General features: G+C 44.1%; 1 protein-coding gene across 5 annotated transcripts; it reads left to right on the top strand.

Annotated features, from left to right (window-relative positions):
* The first annotated feature begins 11394 nt into the window (after positions 1–11394).
* PLPP6 (phospholipid phosphatase 6) lies at positions 11395–23863 on the top strand. Of its 5 annotated transcripts, none has more exons than XM_088673608.1 (4): positions 11446–11499; positions 12231–12329; positions 16409–16859; positions 20768–23863. In XM_088673608.1, exons 3-4 carry the CDS (start codon positions 16442–16444, stop codon positions 21133–21135), a joined length of 786 nt encoding a protein of 261 aa, XP_088529734.1. In that variant the 5' UTR covers positions 11446–11499; positions 12231–12329; positions 16409–16441; the 3' UTR covers positions 21136–23863. The 5 variants fall into 5 exon arrangements, with proteins under 5 accessions (XP_034957992.1, XP_088529734.1, XP_088529735.1 ...); XM_088673609.1 differs by lacking the exon at positions 11446–11499 and adding an exon at positions 11561–11847; XM_035102101.3 differs by lacking the exon at positions 12231–12329 and having other exon boundaries at positions 11395–11499.
* The last annotated feature ends 649 nt before the right edge of the window (positions 23864–24512 follow it).

Here is a 24512-nt window from a genome sequence, read left to right as displayed (position 1 = left end):
AGGGATCGCTCTGAGTGCTTAGAATTACACAACCGTTTTGAAGTGCTCAAGGAAGACGAGAAACAGACTCCACCTGAGGATCTCTCCCTCATCACAGTTGATGAGGAATATGAAGACGAGCAACCAAGTCAGTCCTCTGGGAATATGCAGGTAACTTTGGAAGGGACAGCACATGGAAGAATCCCAACCAAGCCTATGAAGAGGCGTGTAGTGGTGATTGGGGATTCCCTACTGAGGGGTACAGAAGCAGTAATCTGTGGGCCTGACAAGATGTCTCGAGAGGTGTGCTGTCTACCTGGGGCCAAGATCAAAGATGTAACAGAACGGCTGCAAGGAATCATAAAACCCACCGACAAATACCCCTTCCTTTTGGTGCATGTGGGAACCAATGACACTGCAAGCCATAGCTTACAGAAGATCAAAAATGATTATGAGGCTCTGGGCAGGAAGTTGAAGCAATTAGATGCACAAATTGTCATCTCTTCTGTCCTCCCAGTTGAACGACATGGCCCAGGGAGAGAGGGAAAAATAGGGGAAGTGAACAACTGGCTTCGCAAATGGTGCAAACAGGAACGGTTTGGATTCCTAGATCACGGTCTGCAGTTTCTTGAAGATGGACTTCTGGCAAGTGATGGACTGCACCTCACAAAAGTTGGGAGGAATGTTTTTGCCACGAAACTCAAAAACCTCATCAGGAGGGCTTTAAACTGACTTATGTGGGGGAGGGAGACAGTGGTCCTGAAGGTAGGAGTCTATCAAATGCTGAAGATGATCATCCGAATGTCAAGGACCAAATGGAGCAAGCAGCATGCAGACCTAGTGGTGGGACGAAAATATCCTTAAATAAGAGACATGGGGGAATGATCAACGGTCTTCAATGTCTGTATACTAATGCACAGAGCATGGGAAATAAACAAGATGAACTTGAGCTCTTGGTACAGCAAACTAAATATGACATAATAGGCATCACTGAAACCTGGTGGGATGAGTCTCATGACTAGAATGTAGTAATAGAGGGATACAATCTATTTAAGAGAAATAGACCAAACAGGAAAGGAGGAGGAGTAGCTTTATATGTTAGGGATATGTATACCTGTGAAGAGATCCAGGATTTAAAACTTCAAAGCCAAATTGAGAGTATCTGGGTCAAAATTAAGGGAGAGAAAAACAACAGTGATCTCATTGTGGGAGTTTACTATAGATCCCCAAGCCAAACTGAGGACACAGATGATGCCTTCCTGGAACAGATGGCCAAGCATTCCAAAGGAAGTGAGATAGTAGTAATGGGGGATTTCAACTATCCTGATATTTGTTGGATGTCAAACTCAGCCAAGAGCATAAGGTCGAACAGATTCCTCACTGGCCTTGCAGACAACTTCATTGTCCAGAAAGTGGGAGAAGCAACAAGAGGATCAGCCATTTTAGATCTGGTCCTAACCAATAGTGATGACTTGGTTAGTGGGGTAGAAGTGGCAGGATCATTAGGTGGGAGTGACCATGCTCTTCTGGAGTTTATTATCCAGCGGAAAGGAGCAACCAAGCATACTAAGGTCCAAATTCTAGACTTTAAGAAAGCCGACTTCAGAAAACTTAGGGAAACGCTGGGTGAAATCCCATGGACAGTAATACTAAAAGGGAAGGGAGTTCATGATGGTTGGGAGTTTGTTAAAAGGGAGATATTAAAAGCACAACTTCAGGCAATACCAATGAGACGGAAACATGGAAGGTGCCTAAAGAAGCCAGGCTGGCTATCTAAAGAACTTTTGACTGAGTTAAGATTTAAAAGGGATATGTACAAAAAATGGAAAAGGGGGGAAATCTCCAGAGAGGAATTCAAACATATAGCCAGCACGTGTAGAGACAAAGTCAGAAAAGCTAAAGCACAGAATGAACTCAGGCTCGCCAGAGAGGTTAAAAGCAACAAAAAGGGCTTTTATGGGTATGTCCGTAGCAAAAGGAAAAACAAGGAAACAGTGGGGTCACTCAAAGGAGAAGATGGTGAAATGCAAACAGGGGACAGAGAAAGGGCAGAACTCCTCAATGCCTTCTTTGCCTCAGTCTTCTCCAAGAAAGAAAAAAATGCCCGACCTGAATAATATGGAGCAGATGATTCAGCAGGGGAAACACAGCCCAGAATAAGTAAGGAGGTAGTACAAGAATACTTGGCTAGTTTAGATGTATTCAAGTCTCCAGGGCCAGATGAACTACATCCAAGAGTATTAAAAGAACTGGCAGAGGTGATTTCAGAACCACTGGCAATAATCTTTGAAAATTCCTGGAGAACAGGCGAAGTTCCAGCAGACTGGAGGAGGGCAAATGTTGTCCCTATTTTCAAAAAGGGGAAAAGAGAGGACCCAAACAATTACCGCCCAGTCAGCCTGACATCAATACCAGGAAAGATTCTAGAGCAGATCATTAAGCAAACAGTCTGTGAGCACCTAGAAAGAAACTCTGTGATTACTAAAAGTCAGCATGGGTTCCTGAAAAATAAGTCATGTCAGACCAATCTGATCTCATTTTTTGACAGAATTACAAGCCTGGTAGATGAAGGGAACGCTGTGGATGTAGCCTATCTTGATTTCAGCAAGGCCTTTGACAAAGTGCCCCATGGTATTCTTGTAAAGAAGCTGGTAAAATGTGGGCTAGACAATGCTACCATTCAGTGGATTTGTAGCTGGCTTACTGACCGAACCCAAAGGGTGCTCATCAATGGCTCCTCCTCATCCTGGAGAGTAGTGACTAGTGGGGTGCCACAGGGTTCTGTCTTGGGCCCAGTCTTATTCAACATCTTTATCAATGACTTGGATGATGGGCTTGAGGGAATCCTGAGCAAGTTTGCAGATGACACCAAATTGGGAGGGGTGGCTAACACCCCAGAGGACAGGATCACACTTCAGAATGACCTTAACAGATTAGACAACTGGGCCAAAGCAAACAAGATGAATTTTAACAAGGAGAAATGTAAAGTACTACACTTGGGCAAAAAAAATGAAAGGCACAAATACAGGATGGGAGACACCTGGCTTGAGAGCAGTACATGTGAAAAGGATCTAGGAGTTTTGGTTGACCACAAACTTGACATGAGTCAGCAGTGTGATGCAGCAGCTAAAAAAGCCAATGCAATCCTGGGCTGCATCAATAGGAGTATAGCATCTAGATCAAGGGAAGTAATAGTACCACTGTATTCTGCTCTGGTCAGACCTCACCTGGAGTATTGTGTCCAGTTCTGGGCACCACAGTTCAAGAAGGATACTGATAAGCTGGAACGTGTCCAGAAGAGGGCAACCAAAATGGTCAAAGGCCTGGAAACGATGCCTTATGAGGAACGGCTAAGGGAGCTGGGTATGTTTAGCCTGGAGAAGAGAAGGTTAAGGGGTGATATGATAACCATGTTCAAATATATAAAAGGATGTCATATAGAGGAGGGAGAACGGTTGTTTTCTGCTGCTCCAGAGAAGCGGACACGGAGCAACGGATTCAAACTACAAGAAAGAAAATTCCACCTAAACATTAGGAAGAACTTCCTGACAGTAAGGGCTGTTCGGCAGTGGAATTTGCTGCCAAGGAGTGTGGTGGAGTCTCCTTCTTTGGAGGTCTTTAAGCAGAGGCTTGACAGCCATCTGTCAGGAATGCTTTGATGGTGTTTCCTGCTTGGCAGGGGGTTGGACTGGATGGCCCTTGTGGTCTCTTCCAACTCTATGATTCTATGATTCTATGATTCTATGACTGGTTGGAGTTCAGGTATGCAAGATCTAACCACTTGGCTTCTTAGAGCTATTTTGAAAAGTGCTCTTTTTCTTTGACATCAAGTCATCAAGTTGTAAGAAAGTTTTAAGGAACCTCTGCAAATCATTGCCAGCTTGTTCTACCGTGCATTTTTGTTGTGGATGTTTATTGTAAGGTTTTGATGAAATGCTTTTACAATATAATTGCTGCTATTCCAACCTCTGGTTCCTGGCACCATCTAGTGGCTAAAACTAAGCAAATCCATGCAGGGTGGAAGCATCAGAGTATGGTTGGGCCAATAATACTTGCGAAGGATTTCATTATAACTGAGCGTGCAACTGGGTATTTGTATATTTTATCAGAAAGGGCTTCTGCATGGCTTCAGATAGACCAATCAACAGCTGAAAGCTATCCGTGCCAGAGACTCTAGGGCTTTAATTTGAGACAAGAGTTGGGAGGGCCCTTCTGTGGAAGATGGCACCCTTCTCAACAATGAACCACCACATCCTGGAGGTGGGTTCTCTAGGCAGGCTTAAGACTCACTGGATCTTTGGTCAACTGTTAAAAGTTTTGAAGCTGAACCCTGTTATGAAACTGTCAGTATAATCCTGGCAAGTATTCTTTGGTGAGAAAACCACGGCAGAAATTTAAAATAACAAAACACACAGCAATGGAAAGCATTGAAATATACATCAGTCAGAAAGGTTGCACATGCAGTAAAACTTGGCTTAGTTCCAAGAGTGGCTGAAAAGTGGCAGACTGAGCAACCAGCTCAGGTCTCCTCACATGCTGGGTTTCACGGGCAGACTGGGAGAGAACAATGGCCTGGTTACTTATTTCCTCCCAAGGTGAAGGGAAGTAGACCCAGGTAGCTTGACAAGACAACTTACTGTATGGTTACGTATCAACCCCTTCTTGCATTAATTAGACTTAAGCATGTTGGTTATTTGAGGCTGGTTATCACACACTATCAAATTCCTATTATGATGCCTCTTAAAACTTTTGACCTTCTGTTTCTGAATTCAAAGTATTTCCACTTTAAGTGAGACAGAGCAACATGAATTCACACCTTTTCACTTAATCTGTTTGCATGTAGAACATGGATATCTCTCAAGCAGAAGTTTCACACTCTGCTGACCTCACTAGTACCTTAATAGACCAATTCAAGAGGTGAAAGTAGAGGTCATCAAAAAATGAAAACTCATTAAAGCTCCAGGGCTTGATGGCTCTAACTGCTTGTTTTACAAGGCATTTTGCAAAGAATTAACTCCATGGCTTACCATGCTATTTTATAATGGGGGACTATTCAATCCTCAATATTTGGAGAAAACAGAAAATTATAGTTTTACATGAACTGGGCAAAGACCTTACTCCAGTGGGGTCCTATAGAGATATTGCACTCATCAGTTAAGATACCAAATTACTATTAGCTGTACTGGCTAAATGGTTAATGTGCCTTTTCTGGATCATACAGACTTTCCTGAGATTGACAGGTAAAGGTAAAGGTGAAGGGACCCCTGACCATTAGGTCCAGTCGTGACCGATTCTGGAGTTGCGGCGCTCATCTCGTGTTATTGGCCGAGGGAGCCGGCGTACAGCTTCCAGGTCATGTGGCCAGCATGACAAAGCTGCTTCTGTCGAACCAGAGCAGCACACGGAAACGCTGTTTACCTTCCCGCCGCAGCGGTACCTATTTATCTACTTGCACTTTGATGTGCTTTCAAACTGCTAGGTTGGCAGGAGCTGGGACTGAGCAACGGGAGCTCACCCCGTCGTGAGGATTCAAACCGCTGACCTTCTGATTGGCAAGCCCTAGGCTCTGTGGTTTAACCCACAGCGCCACCTGCATCCCTGAGATTGACAGGTGTTCAATATTAAGAACAGGAGGCTACAGATTTATACAGGGTGCATGATTTGCTTGTGCAAGAGAGACCAATTGTGAAAGCATTATTGTTAACTTTACTCATGGTGTTGCAATGCCATTGATTGCAGAAGCTCAGATATTCACCCTAACAATGGGGTGGTCTTAGGCAAGCTCCGGTCCCTCAGCCCCTCATATGGGGATGGTCAAGTGGCCATAAATATAAAGGATATAAATATAAAATTGATATTGAATGATTTCTGCTTGATTCCAAGGCTGTGGCTGTGGGAGAAGCAATACCTTCTTAGAGTGTTAATGCTGTGAGACCCTCCATCATAGGCTCAAGTTGTGTGGATGTGTAAATAAACCATATATCCTGAAGACACCCCTGTCTCCGCTGTCTGTCCCTCATGCTGGATATTCCTGGAGTAGCCCTTGGAATCTTGCACCACTCAAACATTGGGGTGGCATGTGACATTATTCTCCTATAGGAGAATGTAGCTTACCAGGTTTACAGGGGAGAAGCACAGTTCCAAAAGCTACCTCTTTACTGCTGCCGCAGTAGTCCCATCCATAGTCAATTTGTGTTAGGGTTAAAGCATAGCATATACAGATAAACTGATTGCAGAAGTAATTGCTCAGTATCCTAACGACATTGGCTAAACTGTAGAGGTCCTTTGATTTTCTCTCATCAGCAGAAAAGTGAAGCAAAAAGATGATTTAACTCATGATCAGTGAGTGCTCTACCCGTGATTTTCTGCCAATTTAAACAGTTGTAGGGTGATTTCATGGGAGGATCTCAAATGTTTTTGGGGATTAGAATGTTGCCTTTATTTGTTCACTCAATGAGCAATTAAGGTGATGGCTAATCCAAACAATGTCTACTCAGAAGTAAATCCTATTGAATTCAATTCAGTGGTGGGGTTAGGACTGCAATTTCAAGTAGCCTTAGAAATCAAAGGAAAGCGGTTTTCTATATTTGTCTAGGACAAGTAATGCCTTTGATGCAGGTCTAAAGCATTCTTGATTCCTGCATTGCAGCGGGTTGGACTAGAATGCATGGAGTCCCTTTCAACTCTACAATTCTACTGGTATGACTCATTCATTCATTCATTCAAAGTGGTATCCCACCTTTGGACCTTCTCCAAAGGCAGCATCTTCCACATACCCTAGAGCAGGCTTCCTCAAACTCATCCCTCCAGATGTTTTGAGACTATAATTCCCATCACCCCTGACCACTGGTCCTGCTAGCTAGGGATCATGGGAGTTGTAGGCCAAAACATCTGGAGGGCTGAATTTGAGGAAGCCTGCCCTAGAGCATGTGGAGCTAAAGTACGGTAACTGGCATGGGTTTTACCTTTAAAGGGGCAGCTTCTCTGAGGCTCTCCAGATGTTGCTGGACAAAAATTCCAGGGGGGGATTCAGAGAAGCACTAAGGATGCTTCCCTGGAGTCTTAGGCACCCCAGCCCTTCCCTCCAAATGACACTAACTACACACTGTGGATCCAAAAGCAAGACTCCCTTGTCTGTTTTTAGGTGCACTACTATACACACGAAAGCTCATACCAAGAACAAACTTAGTTGGTCTCTAAGGTGCTACTGGACATTATTATTATTATTATTATTATTATTATTAATACTTCTACTGCGTCAGACCAACACGGCTACCTACCTGAATCTACTATTCACCTAAATGTGTCAGACCAACCAACACGGCTACCTACCTGAATCTACTATTCACCTAAATGTGTAGGGTTTTTTAAAAATTTTGCTGATTTTTTAAAAACCTGTTTTTGCAATTTATATTGTTAAGAGTTGAGGGGGTAGGCTGTATGCCTGAGCTCTCTTTAATTCCTGGATCCAGCATGGATATTATTGCTGGAATAGCCAGGCTAGCTTTCTGGTGAGCTAATGGCCCTCTAAGTATAGGCCATTAAGGTAACCAAGGAAGTGGCTCTGTGCCAGAAGAAAAATATTAGTGGAGCCCCTCCCTTTACTTGCTTGTAGTTGAGAAGCCAAAGGCTACAGAAGCTGCAGGCAGCAGACTGGGCGAGCAGCTGAGACACAAAGCCATGCCTGATTTCTGTTTGCTCTGGAAGAAGCAAGACCCTCTTGGGGTGTTAATGCCATGAGTCCCTCCATTGTGGGCTCAGATTGTATCTTGTACTGTATAAATAAAGCCTATATCCTGAAGACCCTGCAGTCTCCGCTGTCCCTCAGTCTGAGGAAAGTGAATCCTTGGGATCTTGTCCCGCTCAGAGATTGGGTGGGGGGCACTACAACATGAAAGCACTGGCTGGTTGTGTTTCTTGGTAGATTTTTCTAACTGTTGATCTGGCGCTATTTTGTTTGTCTTGTGAGCCTGGAAAGCCAGTTGGCATTGAGCTCCAAGTCCCCCGAGTGGCTTGAGTGCTGGACAGAGGGAAGACCTTGCTGCTCCTTCTTCACCAGGCCCAGAATAAACAGAACGAACAAGCTGGTCAGAAAAGTACAAAGGCTAATCAAACAAAATGTCTGATGTGTGTGTGCCCTGAACATGTTTCAAGAGCAACAAGCACGCTGGACAAATTGGCAAACCCTTTTACAGCCTGAGGATTAGCTTCCTCTGCTAGATGTTTCATTTCAGATAAATTCATTCTTCTTTGTTTGTTACAATATCCTCCATCACTTTCATCGCCCTTTGCATAAACAGCTGGAAGCAACCGAATTTTTTTAGTGGAATTTATATGTTTATAATAAACCCTTTCAAGGTAGAGCAAGAGACTCTTAATCTCAGGGTTGTGGCTTCAAGCCCCACATTAGGCAAAAGATTCCCGCATTGCTGAGGGTTGGACTAGATGACCCTCTTGGACCCTTCCAACTCCACAGCTCTAGGATTTCCCCCACATGCATTGAACAAGTGGAGATGGGAGGAGCAGGACCATGGCAGTGGCCACACCCAGGGCCAGGCTATTTTGCAGCCTAGGCAAGGCTAACACCAAGATAGGACTGCAGCCAGAACTGACTGGTCTTTAATAATAGTAATAATAATAATAATAATAATACCTCCCTTCATCATATGTTTTCAGGCTGGTTCACAAAGTACAGTACAGGATAAAAACATAAATATAAGGAAACAGTAAAACAATACCTCCCTCCCCTTTTTAAAATGGCATTGCATGTCAGTCAACCAAAGGCCTGGTTGAAGAGGAATATTTTGCCTGGCACCTAAAGGTATATAATGAAGGCACCAGGCAAACCTCCCTGGGGAGAGGTTCCAGACAAGGAGCCACTACAGAAAAGGCCTAGTTCTCGTGTTGCCACCCTTGGGACCTTTCATGGAAGAAGGGCCTCAGAGGATGATCTCGGGGTCTAGGTTGATTCATATAGGGAGAGGCGGTCCTTGAGGTATGGTGGTCTTGAGCCAATAAAGGTACCACACAGAACTGTTAACAAGCCCCCCTCACCCAAGTTTCAGCCCTATGGAGAAAGATGACCCCCCCCCCACACACACCATTCCAGCTTATTCACTTTTATTACTTCCTTCCAGAATCTGGAGGGGTATTAAATGGACTAGAGAGTAGACGGGGTTGCCATATTGTGAAGAGCAAAAAAGAGGACACTATGACGACTCTCATTTTAAATACACCTACTATATGTAGGCTATAGAAGTTGTGACCTATTGCTGAGTGGGGCATGAGAAGAGGAAAACAAGTCTTCAACCACCAGTTGTCTATGTCTCCTCTGGAAAGTATAGCCAGAGTTTTCAAAAGCAGATTTCAACCAATGTGTTGTTCAAAGCAAATAAATGCAATTTGTCCCAGATACAAACACACTAGGAGACCACTGCTAAACCCATGGCTCATCTACCAAGCTCCTCGGGTGAGCCTGGGCTATCCTGTTAGGCTGTGTCTCGGTTACGAGAATAAAACATGGAAGAGAAGAATTATGAATGCCATGAAAGGAAACCAGGCTCACTTTTCATGGGTTCAAAACAGAACATGGGAAGGCAGCAACATAAGCCAGCCAACTTTGATGCCTCTGGGTGGGGGCTTTAGGCTGTCCTAACCATGACTATCTGCTAACCCCAGGCAAAGGACCCCGTTGGGGACAAATAGCAACCTCCTAAGTGACAGGACTGCCAGGGCGAAACAGGTTGAAAATGCCGGCACCCTGTCTGCCTACTGTACAGCTTGCCTACATCTTCATCCATATCTTCAACATCATGTGTTTACAACTCTACCAGCATCTCTTGTAATCGTGAACAACATCTCATTAACTGATCCAAAGGAAATTAAAAGACTGAGTTAAATATTATAATACATAGTAGAAGTGGACATTTAGACTGAGTCACATATGAAATAAATAAATAAATAAATAAAGGAATCAGATACTAACAATTCCTGTCAGATTTGGTAGTCTGTAAATCCTTGTGGCTTTTGCATAAAGTTTTGCATTTTAATGTATAATTTGGATTATTGTGTGCCACCCACGTGTTGCATGTTCTATATATTACTATTTGTACTAGCAGCACAGGTACATTTTTTCTGTATGAAAGGAAACCAGGCTCACTTTTCATGGGTTTAAAACAGAACATGGGAAAGCAGCAACATAAGGTCCTGTTGAATTCATGGCAGCTTACTCCTGGGCAATCAAGTGTGGGACTCAGCGAGCGCAATGGGAACAATTAGCTGTTCCCACTCCTTTCAGAGGTGCACCTGAACGGGGAGGGAGAAATAATAATAATAATAGTAATAATAATATATTATTTACCCCGCCCATCTGGCCGGGTCCCGTCCCCCCGCCCGCCACTCTGGGCGGCTTCCAACACACCTTCAAATACATTAAAGAAAGAGAGAAGGCCTGGACCAGGAAGCAAAGTGTGTGTTGGGGGGCTGTGTATGTCAAGGGTGGTGATGAAAAACGTTATGGGCCGCCCCGGGCCCTGAACCCCCGTATCATTCCTGTTAGATTTAGCTTCCAGAGGCTTTTCTTTTATTCCTCGCCCCCCCCCCCGCCTTCCCCCCACGAAGGCGCAAGAAGGCGCCAGGAGGCCAAGTCAATGCGTGGGCCTTACAAAAGGGGCCGCCTGGGTGTCCTTGGTGGCGGATCCCCATCGCCTCCGATTCGCCCAGGGATCCCCAAGCAGGAAAGGCTGGAGCTGCAGCTGAATGCATTGGGGAAGTGCGCCAACACCAGCAGGATGAATTTACACCTAGGAGGCAGACGGTGCTTAAGGAGCAGCTTCACACACCTGAGAGAGACGCACACCGCCCTGTGGAGGTCGCAGGCCATCGCACACGCAGCGGATTTGTGAAGGCCCTTAAGACAAATTATTTCGGGTTTTTTTGTTTAACCCCCCCCCCCAAGACGTATTGTGATTCTGATTCCTACAATCCCTTAGGACGGCCATCTGCCCGAGGCTGTTTTGTCTGAGACTCTTCCTGCCTGGCAGGGGGCTTGGCTAGATGACTCTTGGGAACCCCTTCCAACCCTACGTGCCTAGGAAGCGGGCTCTGGCCCACGGGGGGGAAGGTCGGCTGGGTGCGCCACGCCATGGCTCCCTGAGGGCGGCGCCCGTGTCTAGGCGCTTCCTCGCTCCCCTGAGGGCGCCGTGAGGGAAAAGGCCCAGGCCAGGGCGGTCGCTTTCACAATCCCAAACGGCCGCTCGTTTCTAAAGCAGGGCGGCGGAGCTCTGCCTTTATTGTAAGTCACCATCAACCGGCGTGTCGTGTGAGTTTGCCGACATAACGAACTTCGCCGGACTAGGACGACCCTGAGCGAAAGAGGGGGGAGGGGCGTCGTTTCCCGCCTTTTCTTTCCCGCCAGGCAGCCCCGCCCCTCGGCTGCGGCCCTATGGCGCCAGGCGGAAGCGGAAGCCAATCCCAAGGCCCGCCTCCCGCGAGAACCGCAGAGGGTGGCGAGGTTGCTAGGTAACGGCGGGGCGCGAAGGCGGGGGGCGGCGCTTACTGGGCATAGGGCCGAGGGCGCTTCGGGGGCGCTGGAGGGGCGGGCCGGGCGCAGGGAGGGGCCGGCGGGTGTGAGTGAGGCCCCTTCGAGCGCGGCGCTTCCGTCCTGGCGTGGCCCTCAGCCAAGGCCTTCCTTCAGAGAGGCGGCAGGCCCCGCTCTCTCTTGGGGACGGAGACCTTTCCAGACAAGGGCGAGCGCCTCCCAAGCCTCTGGGGTCCTCGGGCAGTAAAAGGGGTCGGGCCCACAGCTCGCTTTGTAAAGGAGCCCCTGCCGCCCAGGGCTGCCTTCTCCCTTCCTAGAGCTGAGCTCAGGTGCGGGGCTGGAGGGAGACTCTCACTCTTCACGCGTCTAAAGGGTTGCCTCGCTAGGTTAGGCTACTGCGGAGTATTACACGTGGGGCTGCCCCTGGAGACGGTTCGGAAATTCGGCTGGTGCAGAATTCAGCGGCCAAGTTGCTCACCGGGGGGGAACCCGGTTCGAGCATCTCACGCCGCTCCTGGTCCGACCGCACTGGCTACCCGTTAGCTTCCGGGTCCAATCCAAAGTGCTGCGTTTGACCTCTAAAACCTTCAAGTTCTTAGGACCACCTACCTCTCCCCCTATGAAACGACCCGGACCCTGTGATTTTCAACAGATTGGTTACATTTTGGTCCATTTATGTAACTGGGCTACAGCACTTATGTTCTGCTTGTAGGTATCTGGTTGGCCATTGTGCGAACAGAATGCTGCATTTTATAGCCCTTTGGTGTGATCCAGCAGAGCACCTCCTATTTTCCCAAGTTCTTAAAACACCGTAAGGTTTCTTATTGCTTAAATAATATTCTAAAAAGTAAATCTTTTGCTGATTGTGGAGAGGAATGAAAGCCATATTATTCACATCAAATTTGTTGCACACAGAAAAAAGTTTTGATCCTCTTAGGTTTATGAGTTTAAAGGCCAGTTAAAGCGTGTAGAAAGAAATGGATGTGATACAGTCCTTTTATATGAGTACTGTATCTCACATTTAACATGGGGAATGTTAGTGTCCAGCATGCATATTGTACCCTACTTTTCTTGATTCAACTTCAAATTGCATCAGTGGATTGAAATGCGATTTAATCCCCCCTCCTTTACAAAAACCTGCAAAAAGAAAGCAGCTAAATTCTGTGATATGCATGCATAATGTATATACATATTAGGTAATTTTGCATGTCCTTGCTTCTTGTAAGTGAACTGGAGTTCCAAAAAACTTTGTAGGACGTTGAAGTGCTGCCCTCTAGAAATCCTCCACCTTGCCCTTCCAGCAGGCACTTGCAAGATACTTTTGTAGCCATGACAGCTTGTTGTTGCTGCTTAGTCGTTTAGCCATCCAGTCCAGCCCCCTGCCAAGCAAGAAGCACCATCAAAGCATTCGTGACAGATGGCTGTCAAGCCTCCGTTTAAAGACCTCCAAAGAAGGAGACTCCACCACACTCCTTGGCAGCAAATTCCACTGTCGAACAGTTCTTACTGTCAGGAAGTTCTTCCTAATGTTTAGGTGGAATCTTCTTTCTTGTACAGTAGTTTGAATCCATTGCTCCGTGTCCACTTCTCTGGAGCAGCAGAAAACAACCTTTCTCCCTTCTCTATATGACATCCTTTTATATATTTGAACATGGCTATCATATCTCCTCTTAACCTTCTCCAGGCTAAACATACCCAGCTCCCTAAGCCGTTCCTCATAAGGCATCGTTTCCAGGCCTTTGACCATTTTGGTTGCCCTCCTCTGGACACGTTCCAGCTTGTCAGTATCCTTGAACTGTGTACCCAGAACTGGACACAGTACTCCAGGTGAGGTCTGACCAGAACAGAATACAGTGGCACTATTACTTCCCTTGATCTAGATGCTATACTCCTCTTGATGCAGCCCAAAATTGCATTGGCTTTTTGAGCTGCTGCATCACACTGTTAACTCATGTCATGTTTGTGGTCTACCAAGACTCCTAGATCCTTTTCACCTCTCAAGCCAGGTGTCTCCCATCCTGTATTTGTGCCTTTCATTTTTTTTGCCCAAGTGTAGTACTTTACATTTCTCCTTGTTAAAATTCATCTTGTTTGCTTTGGCCCAGTTGTCTAATCTGTTAAGATCATTTTAAAGTGTGATCCTGTCTTCTGGGGTATTAGCCACCCCTCCCAATTTGGTGTCATCTGCAAACTTGATCAGGATGCCCTCAAGCCCATCATCCAAGTCATTGATAAAGATGTTGAATAACACGGGGCCCAAGACAGAATCCTGTGGCACCCCACTAGTCACTTCTCTCCAGGATGAAGAGGAGCCATTGATGAGCACCCTTTGGGTTCGGTCAGTCAGCCAGTTACAAATCCACTGAATGGTAGCATTGTCTAGCCCAGGCATCCCCAAACTGCGGCCCTCCAGATGTTTTGGCCTACAACTCCCATGATCCCTAGCTAGCAGGACCAGTGGTCAGGGAAGATGGGAATTGTAGTCCAAAACATCTGGAGGGCCGAAGTTTGGGGATGCCTGGTCTAGCCCGCATTTTATCAGCTTCTTTACAAGAATATCATGGAGCACCTTGTCAGAGGCCTTGCTGAAATCAAGATAGGCTATATCCACAGCGTTCCCTTCATCTACCAGGCTTGTAACTCTGTCAAAAAATGAGATCAGATTAGTCTGACATGACTTATTTTTCAGAAACCCATGCTGATTTTTAGTGATCACAGCGTTCCTTTCTAGGTGCTCACAGACCGTTTGCTTAATGATCTGCTTTAGAATCTTTCCTGGTATTGATGTCAGGCTGACTGGGCGGTAATTGTTTGGGTCCTCTCTTTTCCCCATTTTGCAAATAGGGACAACATTTGCCCTCCTCCAGTCTGCTGGGACTTTGCCTGTTCTCCAGGAATTCTCGAAGATTACTGCCAGTAGTTCTGAAATCACCTCTGCCAGTTCTTTTAATACTCTTGGATGTAGTTCATCTGGCCCTGGAGACTTGAATACATCTAAGCTAGCCAACTATTATTGTACTACCTCCTTATTTGTTCGGGGCTGTGCTTCCCCTGCTGAATCATCTGCTCCATATTCTTCAGGTCGGGCATTGTTTTCTTTTTTGGAGAAGACTGAGGCAAAGAAGGCATTGAGGAGTTCTGCCCTTTCTCTGTCCCCTGTTCACATTTCACCATCTTGTCCTCTTAAGTGACCTCACTGTTTCCTTGTTCTTCCTTTTGCTATGGACATACCCATAAAAGCCCTTTTTGTTGCTTTTAACCTCTCTAGCAAGCCTGAGTTCATTCTGTGCTTTAGCTTTTCTAACTTTGTCTCTACATGTGCTGGCTATACATTTGAATTCCTCTCTGGTGGTGTCAGGGCAGTTGCTGGCTACCCTTGAGCCACGACACTCCAAACCATCTTGTCTTTAATACTTTTATTGTGAAAGTTATTTACAATGCAAGAGCTTCATGAAAACCTGTCTACTCAGTACTATCAGATTCTCCCAATGGCGCTTTTCGGCTCCTCCCCCAGCAGAGTAGTTTGGGGACCCCAAATCTCCTCCCCCTGCGTTTGCGAGCTGGCTGATCGCCTCAGTTCCAGGGTGAATTTGAAAGGACGCCCCTCTGCCGTTTCCCCCGCTAGAACTCTCTGCTGGCCCCTCCTTCCTTGCTAGTATCACAGGCTGCAGGTAGGGCTCTGAGCCCTGGCCAGCTCCGCTCACTTCCTCCTTCCTGTCTCTCCGCTTTTGTCCGAACCATTCGAAGAGCTGGATTTGATGAGGGGTGGCTGTTCCCTGTAAGCCCATCTCCTTAAAGGTGGTTTCCCCCCTTTTCCATTTTTTTGTACATATCCCTTTTAAATCTTAACTCAGTTAAAAGTTCTTTAGATAACCACCCTGGTTTCTTTTGGCACCTTCCATGTTTCTGCCTCACTGGTGTTGCCCGAAGTTGTGATTTCTAATATCTCCCTTTTAACAAACTCCCAACAATCATGAATTCCCTTCCCTTTTAGTATTACTGTCCATGGGATCTCACCCAGCGTTTCCCTAAGTTTTCTGAAGTTAGCTTTCTTAAAATCTAGAACCAGGTTATCACTATTGGTTAGGATCAGATCTAAAATGGCTGATCCTCTTGTTGCTTGTCCCACTTTCTGGACAATGAAATTGTTTGCAAGGCCAGTGAGGAATCTGCTCTTGGCTGAGCTTGACATCCAACAAATATCAGGATAGTTGAATTCCCCCGTTACTACTATCTCACTTCCTTTTGAATGCTTGGTCATCTGTTCCAGGAAGGCTTCATCTGTGTCCTCAGTTTGGCTTGGGGGTCTATAGTAAACTCCCACAATGAGATCACTGTTATTTTTCTCTCCCTTAATTTTGACCCAGATACTCTAAATTTGGCTTTGAAGTTTTAAATCCTGGATCTCTTCACAGGTATACACATCTCTGACATATAACGCCACTCCTCCTCCTTTCCTGTTTGGTCTATTTCTCTGAAATAGATTCTATCCCTCTATTACTACATTCCAATCATGAGATTGTAGAAGGTGGAAGTGTGTAGCTTGCTTACAATGTTGAAGCTGTTTCTCAGGTAATGCAATGATATACAGATTTTTATTTGTCTGATTTTTAATGCTTTGTTCAAACTAAAATAGCTGTTGAATCTCAAAAGCAGGTAGCTCTCGCTAATGCTGTTACTTAACTGATTTAGACTACAATCATATAAACACTTATGTAGGAGTGAGCCTCACAGAATTCAGTGAGATTTTTTTCCGAGTAGACATGTAAGATTAGGCTGTGCTGTCTGTAAGAGGGAAAGGGACACAATGTTAAAATATGTGATTAAAGTATTAATGCTTTTATTGCATAGACTGATGAATCAAACTGCCCCAACTTTTTATCTTCCCAGTTCTTCCGACAAATCAGCGACATCCGCACTATCATGCCTAGCCCTAGGAATAGCCCAAAGAGTAGCCGTGAGAGACGGGCCCCAGGCAACAGACTGGAGTTCCTATCATTGACAAGTCAGAGGAGCTCAGCACCCCCAGAAAGCCCTTCTCATCGCAAGGAATCGACAGCCAGCGCTGGTCCTCCACAGGCTTTACCTGAAGAGGACTGCATGAAGCTGAATCCATCTTTTGTGGGTATTGCCCTGCGCTCCTTGTTGGCTGTTGATCTTTGGGCCTCTAAACAGTTGGGGGTATGTGCTGGAGAGAATTCCCCCTGGGGCAGTGCTCGTCCTCTGATGAAGGCTGTAGAGATTTCAGGACATGGCATTCCTTGGTTGGCTGGCACGTTGTATGGGCTCTGTAGAAGTGCCAGCTCAGCAGGCCGTGAGGTGCTGCTCAACCTGCTCTTTGGTAAGAGCTCCATTTCTTATCACAGCTTTACCTTGTGGGGTCTTTGCTTCCCATATTTTTTATCTGATAACTGTGGGGAGTAGCCCAGCGGTCAGTGTATCTGGGAGAACTGGGCAGAGAGATTTCCCCCATTCATTCCACCTTTCCCTAAAGTGTCATTCGTGAAAATGATGTCCCATTGCAATGTTTTCTTTTTTCTTTTTAATAAACTTTATTAAGATTCGAATTAAAACATACATCAAAATTAAATCATACTAAATATATATAACACAATACTAATAATATATACAACATTCAACTATAAATTCCAAATCAAATATCACATATAACATACCAATCTCTCCAATTTGTGACTTCCCCTTGTCTGTACCTCGGTTACCTCAATTTCTTTCTAGATACTGCTTCCCTTTACATACTATGTCCACCTTTCTTTTTACTTCCTATACATCTTATTTTTGGTGCCGATCGTTAGAAGTGGATCCAGGATTTTATTGCGGGGCATTGTGATTTCATGTAATTTCCAAATTTTTCCCAATTTTGCTCAAATTTTTGCTTATTACCTCCTCTTATTACATTTGTCAATCTTGCAATCTTTTTTTAATGTCGATCATTATCTAGTATTTAATTCTTGCGGGTTTATTATTCCAAATGAACTTTAGAATATCCTTTTTCCATTGCTTAAATATTTCTCTTTTTGTTCCCAAGATTGGTATCATTTGAAACATAAATATTAATTTCGGCAGGACATTCATTTTAACACAAGCTATTCTTCCTAGGATTGATAGCTGTAATCTGCTCCAATTTTCCATTTCTTTCTTTATTTCATTCCATTTTTTGACATAATTAACTTTCACTAAATTATTATTATTATTCGTGATCCAAATTCCTAAATATTTTGCTTTATTGATTACTTTTAGACCCACTTCCTCTTGTAACTCCTCAATTTCTTGTTTCGTCAAATTCTTTCTGATTAAATTTGTTTTGCTCATATTTAATTTAAATCCTGATATTTTCCCGTAATCTCCTATCACTTTAATAGCTTGTTTTATTCTCTTTTGGGGTTCTTCCAATGTAATTATTATGTCATCGGTTAATGCTTTTAATTTATGACTATCTTTCCCAATTTTAATACCTCTAATTTGGTCCTCATTTCTTATTCTTTCCAGTAAAAATTCTAAACTTAATATAAACAATAAGGGGGATAGTGGGCACCCCTGTCTGGTGCCTCTTTGGATTTCTATTTCGCCTGTCAATTCATTATTTATCACGAATTTTGCTTTTTGTCTGCCATAAATTCCTTCTATTACATTATATAATTTGTCACCAAATTCCATTTCTTTTATTATCTTCTTCAAAAACTGCCATGACACCCTATCAAATGCTTTTTCCGCATCTACTAGCATAAATATTGTTTTTTTGTCTATTTTTACGCTTAAATATTCCAAGATATTGATCACATTTCTCATATTGCTGTGCATGTATCTGTGCATGTATGTATTGCAATGTTTTCTACAGACACATTTGAAGCTATCCCTATCTGCAGGAAGATGTATACATATAACTAAAAAAATGCTGGAGCTAAAATAATTGTGTTTGACATACCTAATATTTTTACCATTATATTTATTATGTCATATTTAAATCTGAGCTTCCACTTCTAGAAAATCTGGCTTATGTTTGTATTTCAGACAGAGCCCCTATTCAGCCAGAGAGTGCGAGGGCACAAAAAGTGTTATGGCCATAGCACTTGCCTTCATCCCAACCTTCCTGTGCTAAGGGGGAAATTACATACGATATTAGCTATTGTTGCAACACTCCAAAACTTAGTTTGACATAAAGTGTATGGGTGTTGATACCATGGTTCTTCATGAGATAGGTGCAGAAGGAGGGCGGCCAATGGCCATTTATGAAAACAGTTTCTCCTGATTTAGATGAACCTGCACAGGTCTACTCAAATGTTCCATCCCAGACAATGTTTCGTATGTCATCCAAGTGGAACCTGCTGCCAGTATTGGTTTTCCTATAGAAGTCTTTTCAGGGACATGAATACTGTATACCAGAAACTCCCCATTTATGCGCTTTGAAGGCATGTGCAACTGTGCACACATGCATTGTCATGAACCCAGATGTGATTCTAAAAATGACAAAACAGCCGTAAAAGAGTGCAAGAAGGTTATAAAAGGTGCAAAAACAGCTCCTAGCAATCCCACAAGGCAGGGGGATTTGATTTAAATCAAATTGATTTAAATCAAATTGGATGAAAGAATGGTTCCTATTTGATAACAGTGATGTATTAGATTTGGAAGGTTATGATAATGCATTTGGATGGCATGCATATTTGTGGTATGATAAGATTAAGGTTCACAAAGGTTTCAAATGTCATATTATAAGAAAATCATTGTTTAATGTTTGTATAAAGATTTGTTAGAAAGAAAAACACCCATTGATAAGTTAATAAGAGTTATAATATGTTTAGATAATTATTTAAAAAAATGGAATCAAGATATGGAAAGTACCGTACTAAGGAAGTAATATAACAAAACACAGTTGGGAGGGATTGGAGGAAGTCGACAATGATAGAATTTTTGTAAGAAGATTGTTTTGATATTCTTTTTTGTAGTGTTTGTAATTTGTTTTTGTGCATATTTTGTGATTTCTTTGTGTTGTATGTCTTATTTTGTAAAACCAATAAACATATATTTAAAAAAAGAAGAAGCTACAGTTAGAACTGGATATGGAATAACTGATTGGTTCAAAATTGGGAAAGGAGTACGGCAAGGCTGTATATTGTCTCCCTGCTTATTTAACTTATATGCAGAATTCATCATGCAAAAGGCTGAACTGGATGAATCCCAAACCGGAATTAAGATTGCCAGAAGAAATATCAACAACCTCAGATATGCAGATAACACAACCTTGATGGCAGAAAGTGAGGAGGAATTAAAGAACCTTTTAATGAGGGTGAAAGAGGAAAGCGCAAATATGGTCTGAAGCTCAACATCAAAAAAACTAAGATCATGGCCACTGGAACGGGAAGAAATGGAGGCAGTGAGAGATGGACTGCAAGAAGATCAAACCTATCCATTCTTAAGGAAATCAGTCCCGAGTGCTCACTGGAAGGACAGATCCTGAAGCTGAGGCTCCAATACTTTGGCCGCCTCATGAGAAGACTCCCTGGAAAAGACCCTGATGTTGGGAAAGATGGAGGGCACAAGGAAAAGGGGATGACAGAGGATGGTTGGACAGTGTTCTCGAAGCCACCAACATGAGTTTGACCAAACTGCGGGAAGCAGTGCAAGACAGGAGTGCCTGGTGTGCTCTGGTCCATGGGGTCACAAAGAGTCGGACACGACTAAACGACTAAACCACAACAATATGGCTCCCTCATGTATTACCTCTGGTAATGCCCAGAGAGTAGTACAGTGGAGCCTCACAAGACAAAAGTAATTCGTTCCGCGAGTCGCTTCGTCTAGCGAGATTTTCGTCTTGCGAAGCGCGGTCATAGAAAACTTCGTCTTGCGAAGCGCCAAAAACATCGCAAAATGCTTTCATCTTGTGAGTTTTTCGTTGCACAAGGCATTCGTCTTGCGAGGTACCACTGTATAGGCATTCTACACAACAGTCACTTTATTTAATAGGTCCATGCATCTTAAGGTTCTCAGAACTCAAATTATTTCAGGGTTGGGGAACTATGACTAGGAAACAAATGCAAGTTTGTAATACTGTATTGGTATGAAACCAGCCATGAATTCTGTGGCACCTTAAAGGCAAATCAAAGTACTATGACCTGAATCTCCTTGCGTCTGATAAATGGGTGTTAGATAACAGAAATTCAGTCTCTAAGCTTTGTTGTTTACCAAGTTGCTCTTTATAATGTCTGAAACCTCTTTATTCACTTTGTCTCCCAGCTCTGATCCTTGATCTAATTTTGGTGGCAGCGGTGAAAGGATTGGTAAAGCGCAGGCGGCCAGCTCACAACAAGATGGACATGTTTGCCACGGTGTCTGTGGACAGGTATTCCTTTCCTTCAGGTCATGCGACGAGAGCCGCCATGGTCTGCAGATTTATTCTACACCACCTTGTCTTGGCTGTCCCTCTGCGGGTGCTGGTGGTACTTTGGACCTTCATAGTGGGAATCTCTCGAGTCATGCTAGGCAGGCACAATGTAACAGATGTGATATTTGGGCTAATCATGGGCTACATGCAATACAGCCTGGTGGAGTACTTCTGGTTGTCACCTGTCAGTGCTCCTGTTCTTTTTTCATTGTGGAGTTGATGGCCTCATCTGCCTGAGCACAAGCAATAAAAATTAACAAAGCTTCACATGGTCAGCAAGATAGATGGGCAGGACCAGCACGATTTCTCTTCAGAGGGTGGCTGGGCTGCTTAGGTTCATCTCATAAGGTTGTTTGGTGCCTTCTTGTTTTCTGAACGTGTTGCTGGGCTGGAGCATGGACCAACCCATGAAACTGCACGAACCATCCCATAGTAAAACTTCATTTACTTGCAAGATTAGAAGCAATACTGTTTACATCAGGCAATTATGATATCAGATGATTGACAGATGAGGGGTCCCACACACCTCTCAAAATCGATCCACAAGGGGGGGGGGGAGATAAAGGTCTGGCCCAGTAGACCAAAAAGGTCCCACCCACCCTACTCCCCGCTGTAAACTGATAAAGATAATATCTCACATAAACCTCTGTATTCCACGTAAGTGGTGGACATGATTTTGTGCTATAGTTGTCTGGTTGATACTGTGTAAGCTGTACATATTCCAACTGGTAATGATAACTTGCTTTTGAAATTGTCACAATGGCTATTTGGTTATTCCAGCATTTCTCAAATTGTATTCTGCCAAACGCTGGGATCCAGCAAAGCAGCCCAAGAGATTCTGCAGAGAAGAACGTAATAATAGTTGACAAGCATGCACAACGTGTGATTTCGATGGAGCTGCAGCCATGGGGATTAAACGTACTAAAGCAGTTGTCCTGGGAATCCTTTCCCTTTCTTTCCTTCCCTTACCATACTTTCCACGGGCGACATGGACAGGATGCATTGCTTCCTTGGCTTTCCAACCCTGTGCATTGTTGAGAGTGACTGAGAGAGGGAGGGGCAAGGCAGCGTGCAACTTAGTGTGGCGGGCATAGCGGAGAAGTCGGTTTGCCACTGCCCACTGCCTGCCTCCTGCCCTCCCAGTCCTTGGTAACCAGCAGCAGTCTGCAGCATTAGGAAGCCAGGGAAGCAATGCTGGTCTTTCACGTTTCTGCTTGTCCTGCTGCTTTTCCCCAGGAAACCCTGCTGTTTGCCGCTGAATCAGAACAAATGTCAGTCATTTTTTCTGTGGATTGATGATTGTCCAAATCAGTGGTAAACGGTGGGTTTTCCTGAGAAAGCAGCGGGGCAAATGAGAACCTCTCAAAACCGTGCTTTCTAGACACAGAACAAGTGGAAGTGGACGAGCCCTGAGTGTGGTGGGATATTCTCAAGACTGAAGTGCCTTTGTACTATTCTAATGGCAGGAAGTAAATGGAAATGGGTTCTAGGAACATTGCTTACTCAAACTGTACTTAATACAGACCCACCTGAACCATCAAACAGCTTTATGGAGAGGCAGACTTTTTGCAGGACAAGAATATGGCTGAAGAACCCAGCACTTCATGTTTTGCTTTTCAAAAGTAGAAGTTTGTGGTAGGAAGGTAGGACTTCAATGGAGCTTTAAATAAGACTGCTTATTAACTCTACAATATTAATCGGAAGCTGATGTTAATCCAGGCATTTGTTGCAGTGTTCGCCTGCTGTGAGAGTCTAATCAATCATAATTTTTAGTATATTCAGTCCTAAATGCAGCCTTTTAAGAGAAACTGTGATATTAAAATAATCCATTCCAGCCTTTTATCTGACTCCCACCTCATGAACTGTAGCTCAAGCAATGGTATAGCTCAGGTGTGGCAAACCTGTTTTAGCCTGAGCTCCACATTCACCCTTGGCCAATACTTGGGAATTGAACTGTACAAAACACACAGACTACACACCATAGACAGATCAGCTGAGGAAGCAGGTTATTGCTTTCTCTCCACTCTCCAGATCATTACTCTAATGGACAGGGAAGAGACCATTTGCTTCCTTCTTGTAGTGCAGAGATGGGCACTCACTGCCTGGTAGGTCAAAAGGGGTGAAAATGGCTCTGCCCCATTTTTACTTGGCACAGGGTTTTGTTTTTCCCACCGGAGGTGCTGTGTAACATTGGGTTGAGGGATTAGCAAGTCCTTGGGGAAGGCTTGGAAGGCTGGATCCAGCTCAAGGACAGGCAGATCACTGCAACTGATATAGCTGAATCAAGCGCAATTAAGTATATTTGGCAAACACATTTTTTTTGCTCAATGCATCACCACCCCATTTTGTGTTTGATCTGGAGTTCATTCTGTGTGTTTGTAGCCAGTCTAGAAACCTTGACAAGTAATAATAATAATAATAATAATAATAATAATAATAATAATAATAAAATCAGCAGTAGCGTTAGTCACCAAACTGTTAACTTTGGAATTCAAAAGTGTCTTATGTAAGCTTACCTTTACCAGTCTAGGAATTCGTTTTGTTGTTGTTGCAAAGTTACTTGAAACAAATCCTATATAAGTTTACAGTATTCTCACTAACAAGTTTTTACTGTGAGAGCCTTCTGTTTCACCTTTGTGCCATTCTGTTTTAAAAGTGGATTTTCTGTGTAATAACATAAAACAAGCCTGCTAGGGGCTCATCTAGTCTAGTATCATGCTTTCACAGCGGCTGAACAGGTGCCTGTGAGAAGACAGCGAGCTGGAGATGAGCATCACAGCATTCTGCCCACCTGTGGTTCCCAGCAGTTCTGTCTGTGATGCACATTGTACTCTTACTCTGTTCGGTTGTAATTCTTCATGTTGCTGGGCATTCGACTCTGAAACTATTGTGAATCGTTGCTAAATGCTAGTTTTCCTGGAGCTTAGATCAATAAAATATTATCCTTGTCTGTGCCTTTCCATGACTCAACCTTGTGTTTTGCCAAATGTGTTCACACTTGTGAATTGCAAGTGTTCTTTTGGATTCAGTGGCAATAAGAACATCAGTGGAGAGAACTTCAGTGTTTTTATGAAGTAGCAGACTTCATGCATAATAAAAAGCAGTGAAACAGCCTTTAAGCAAAATAATGACCTATCCAGTCAGGGCCTACATCAAGACACGTTGGTCAGGCCCCATCAATCTGGGAGACTGATATACCGGTACTTCAGACTTGTAGTGGCTACATGCTGGCTGTCCTGATACCTAAATTCCTCCCACTTGTCAGGGAAGATGGGCCAATAGCCAGGGGCTAGCAGACTTGATTCTGCAGCTGTGCTACTGCTGTCAAGCTCTCAGCCTCCAGCAGACCCACAAAGCGATCTTCCCACATCCTGCCAACACTTATCCCTGAAGCACAAATAATAAACCAATAACATAAAGCAATCCAAAGACACTTTAAAAAGGTAAAGCGACCCCTGACCATTAGGTCCAGTCGTGACCGACTCTGGAGTTGCAGCGCTCATCTCGCGTTATTGGCCGAGGGAGCCGGCGTACAGCTTCCAGGTCATGTGACCAGCATGACAAAGCTACTTCTGGCGAACCAGAGCAGCACACAGA

Source organism: Zootoca vivipara, chromosome 7 (genome assembly GCF_965207765.1).
Source record: "Zootoca vivipara chromosome 7, rZooViv2.hap1.1, whole genome shotgun sequence".
Lineage (NCBI taxonomy): Eukaryota > Metazoa > Chordata > Lepidosauria > Squamata > Lacertidae > Zootoca > Zootoca vivipara.
The sequence above is the reverse complement of the archived record's forward strand: the minus strand, read 5'-3'. Positions and strand labels throughout refer to the sequence as shown.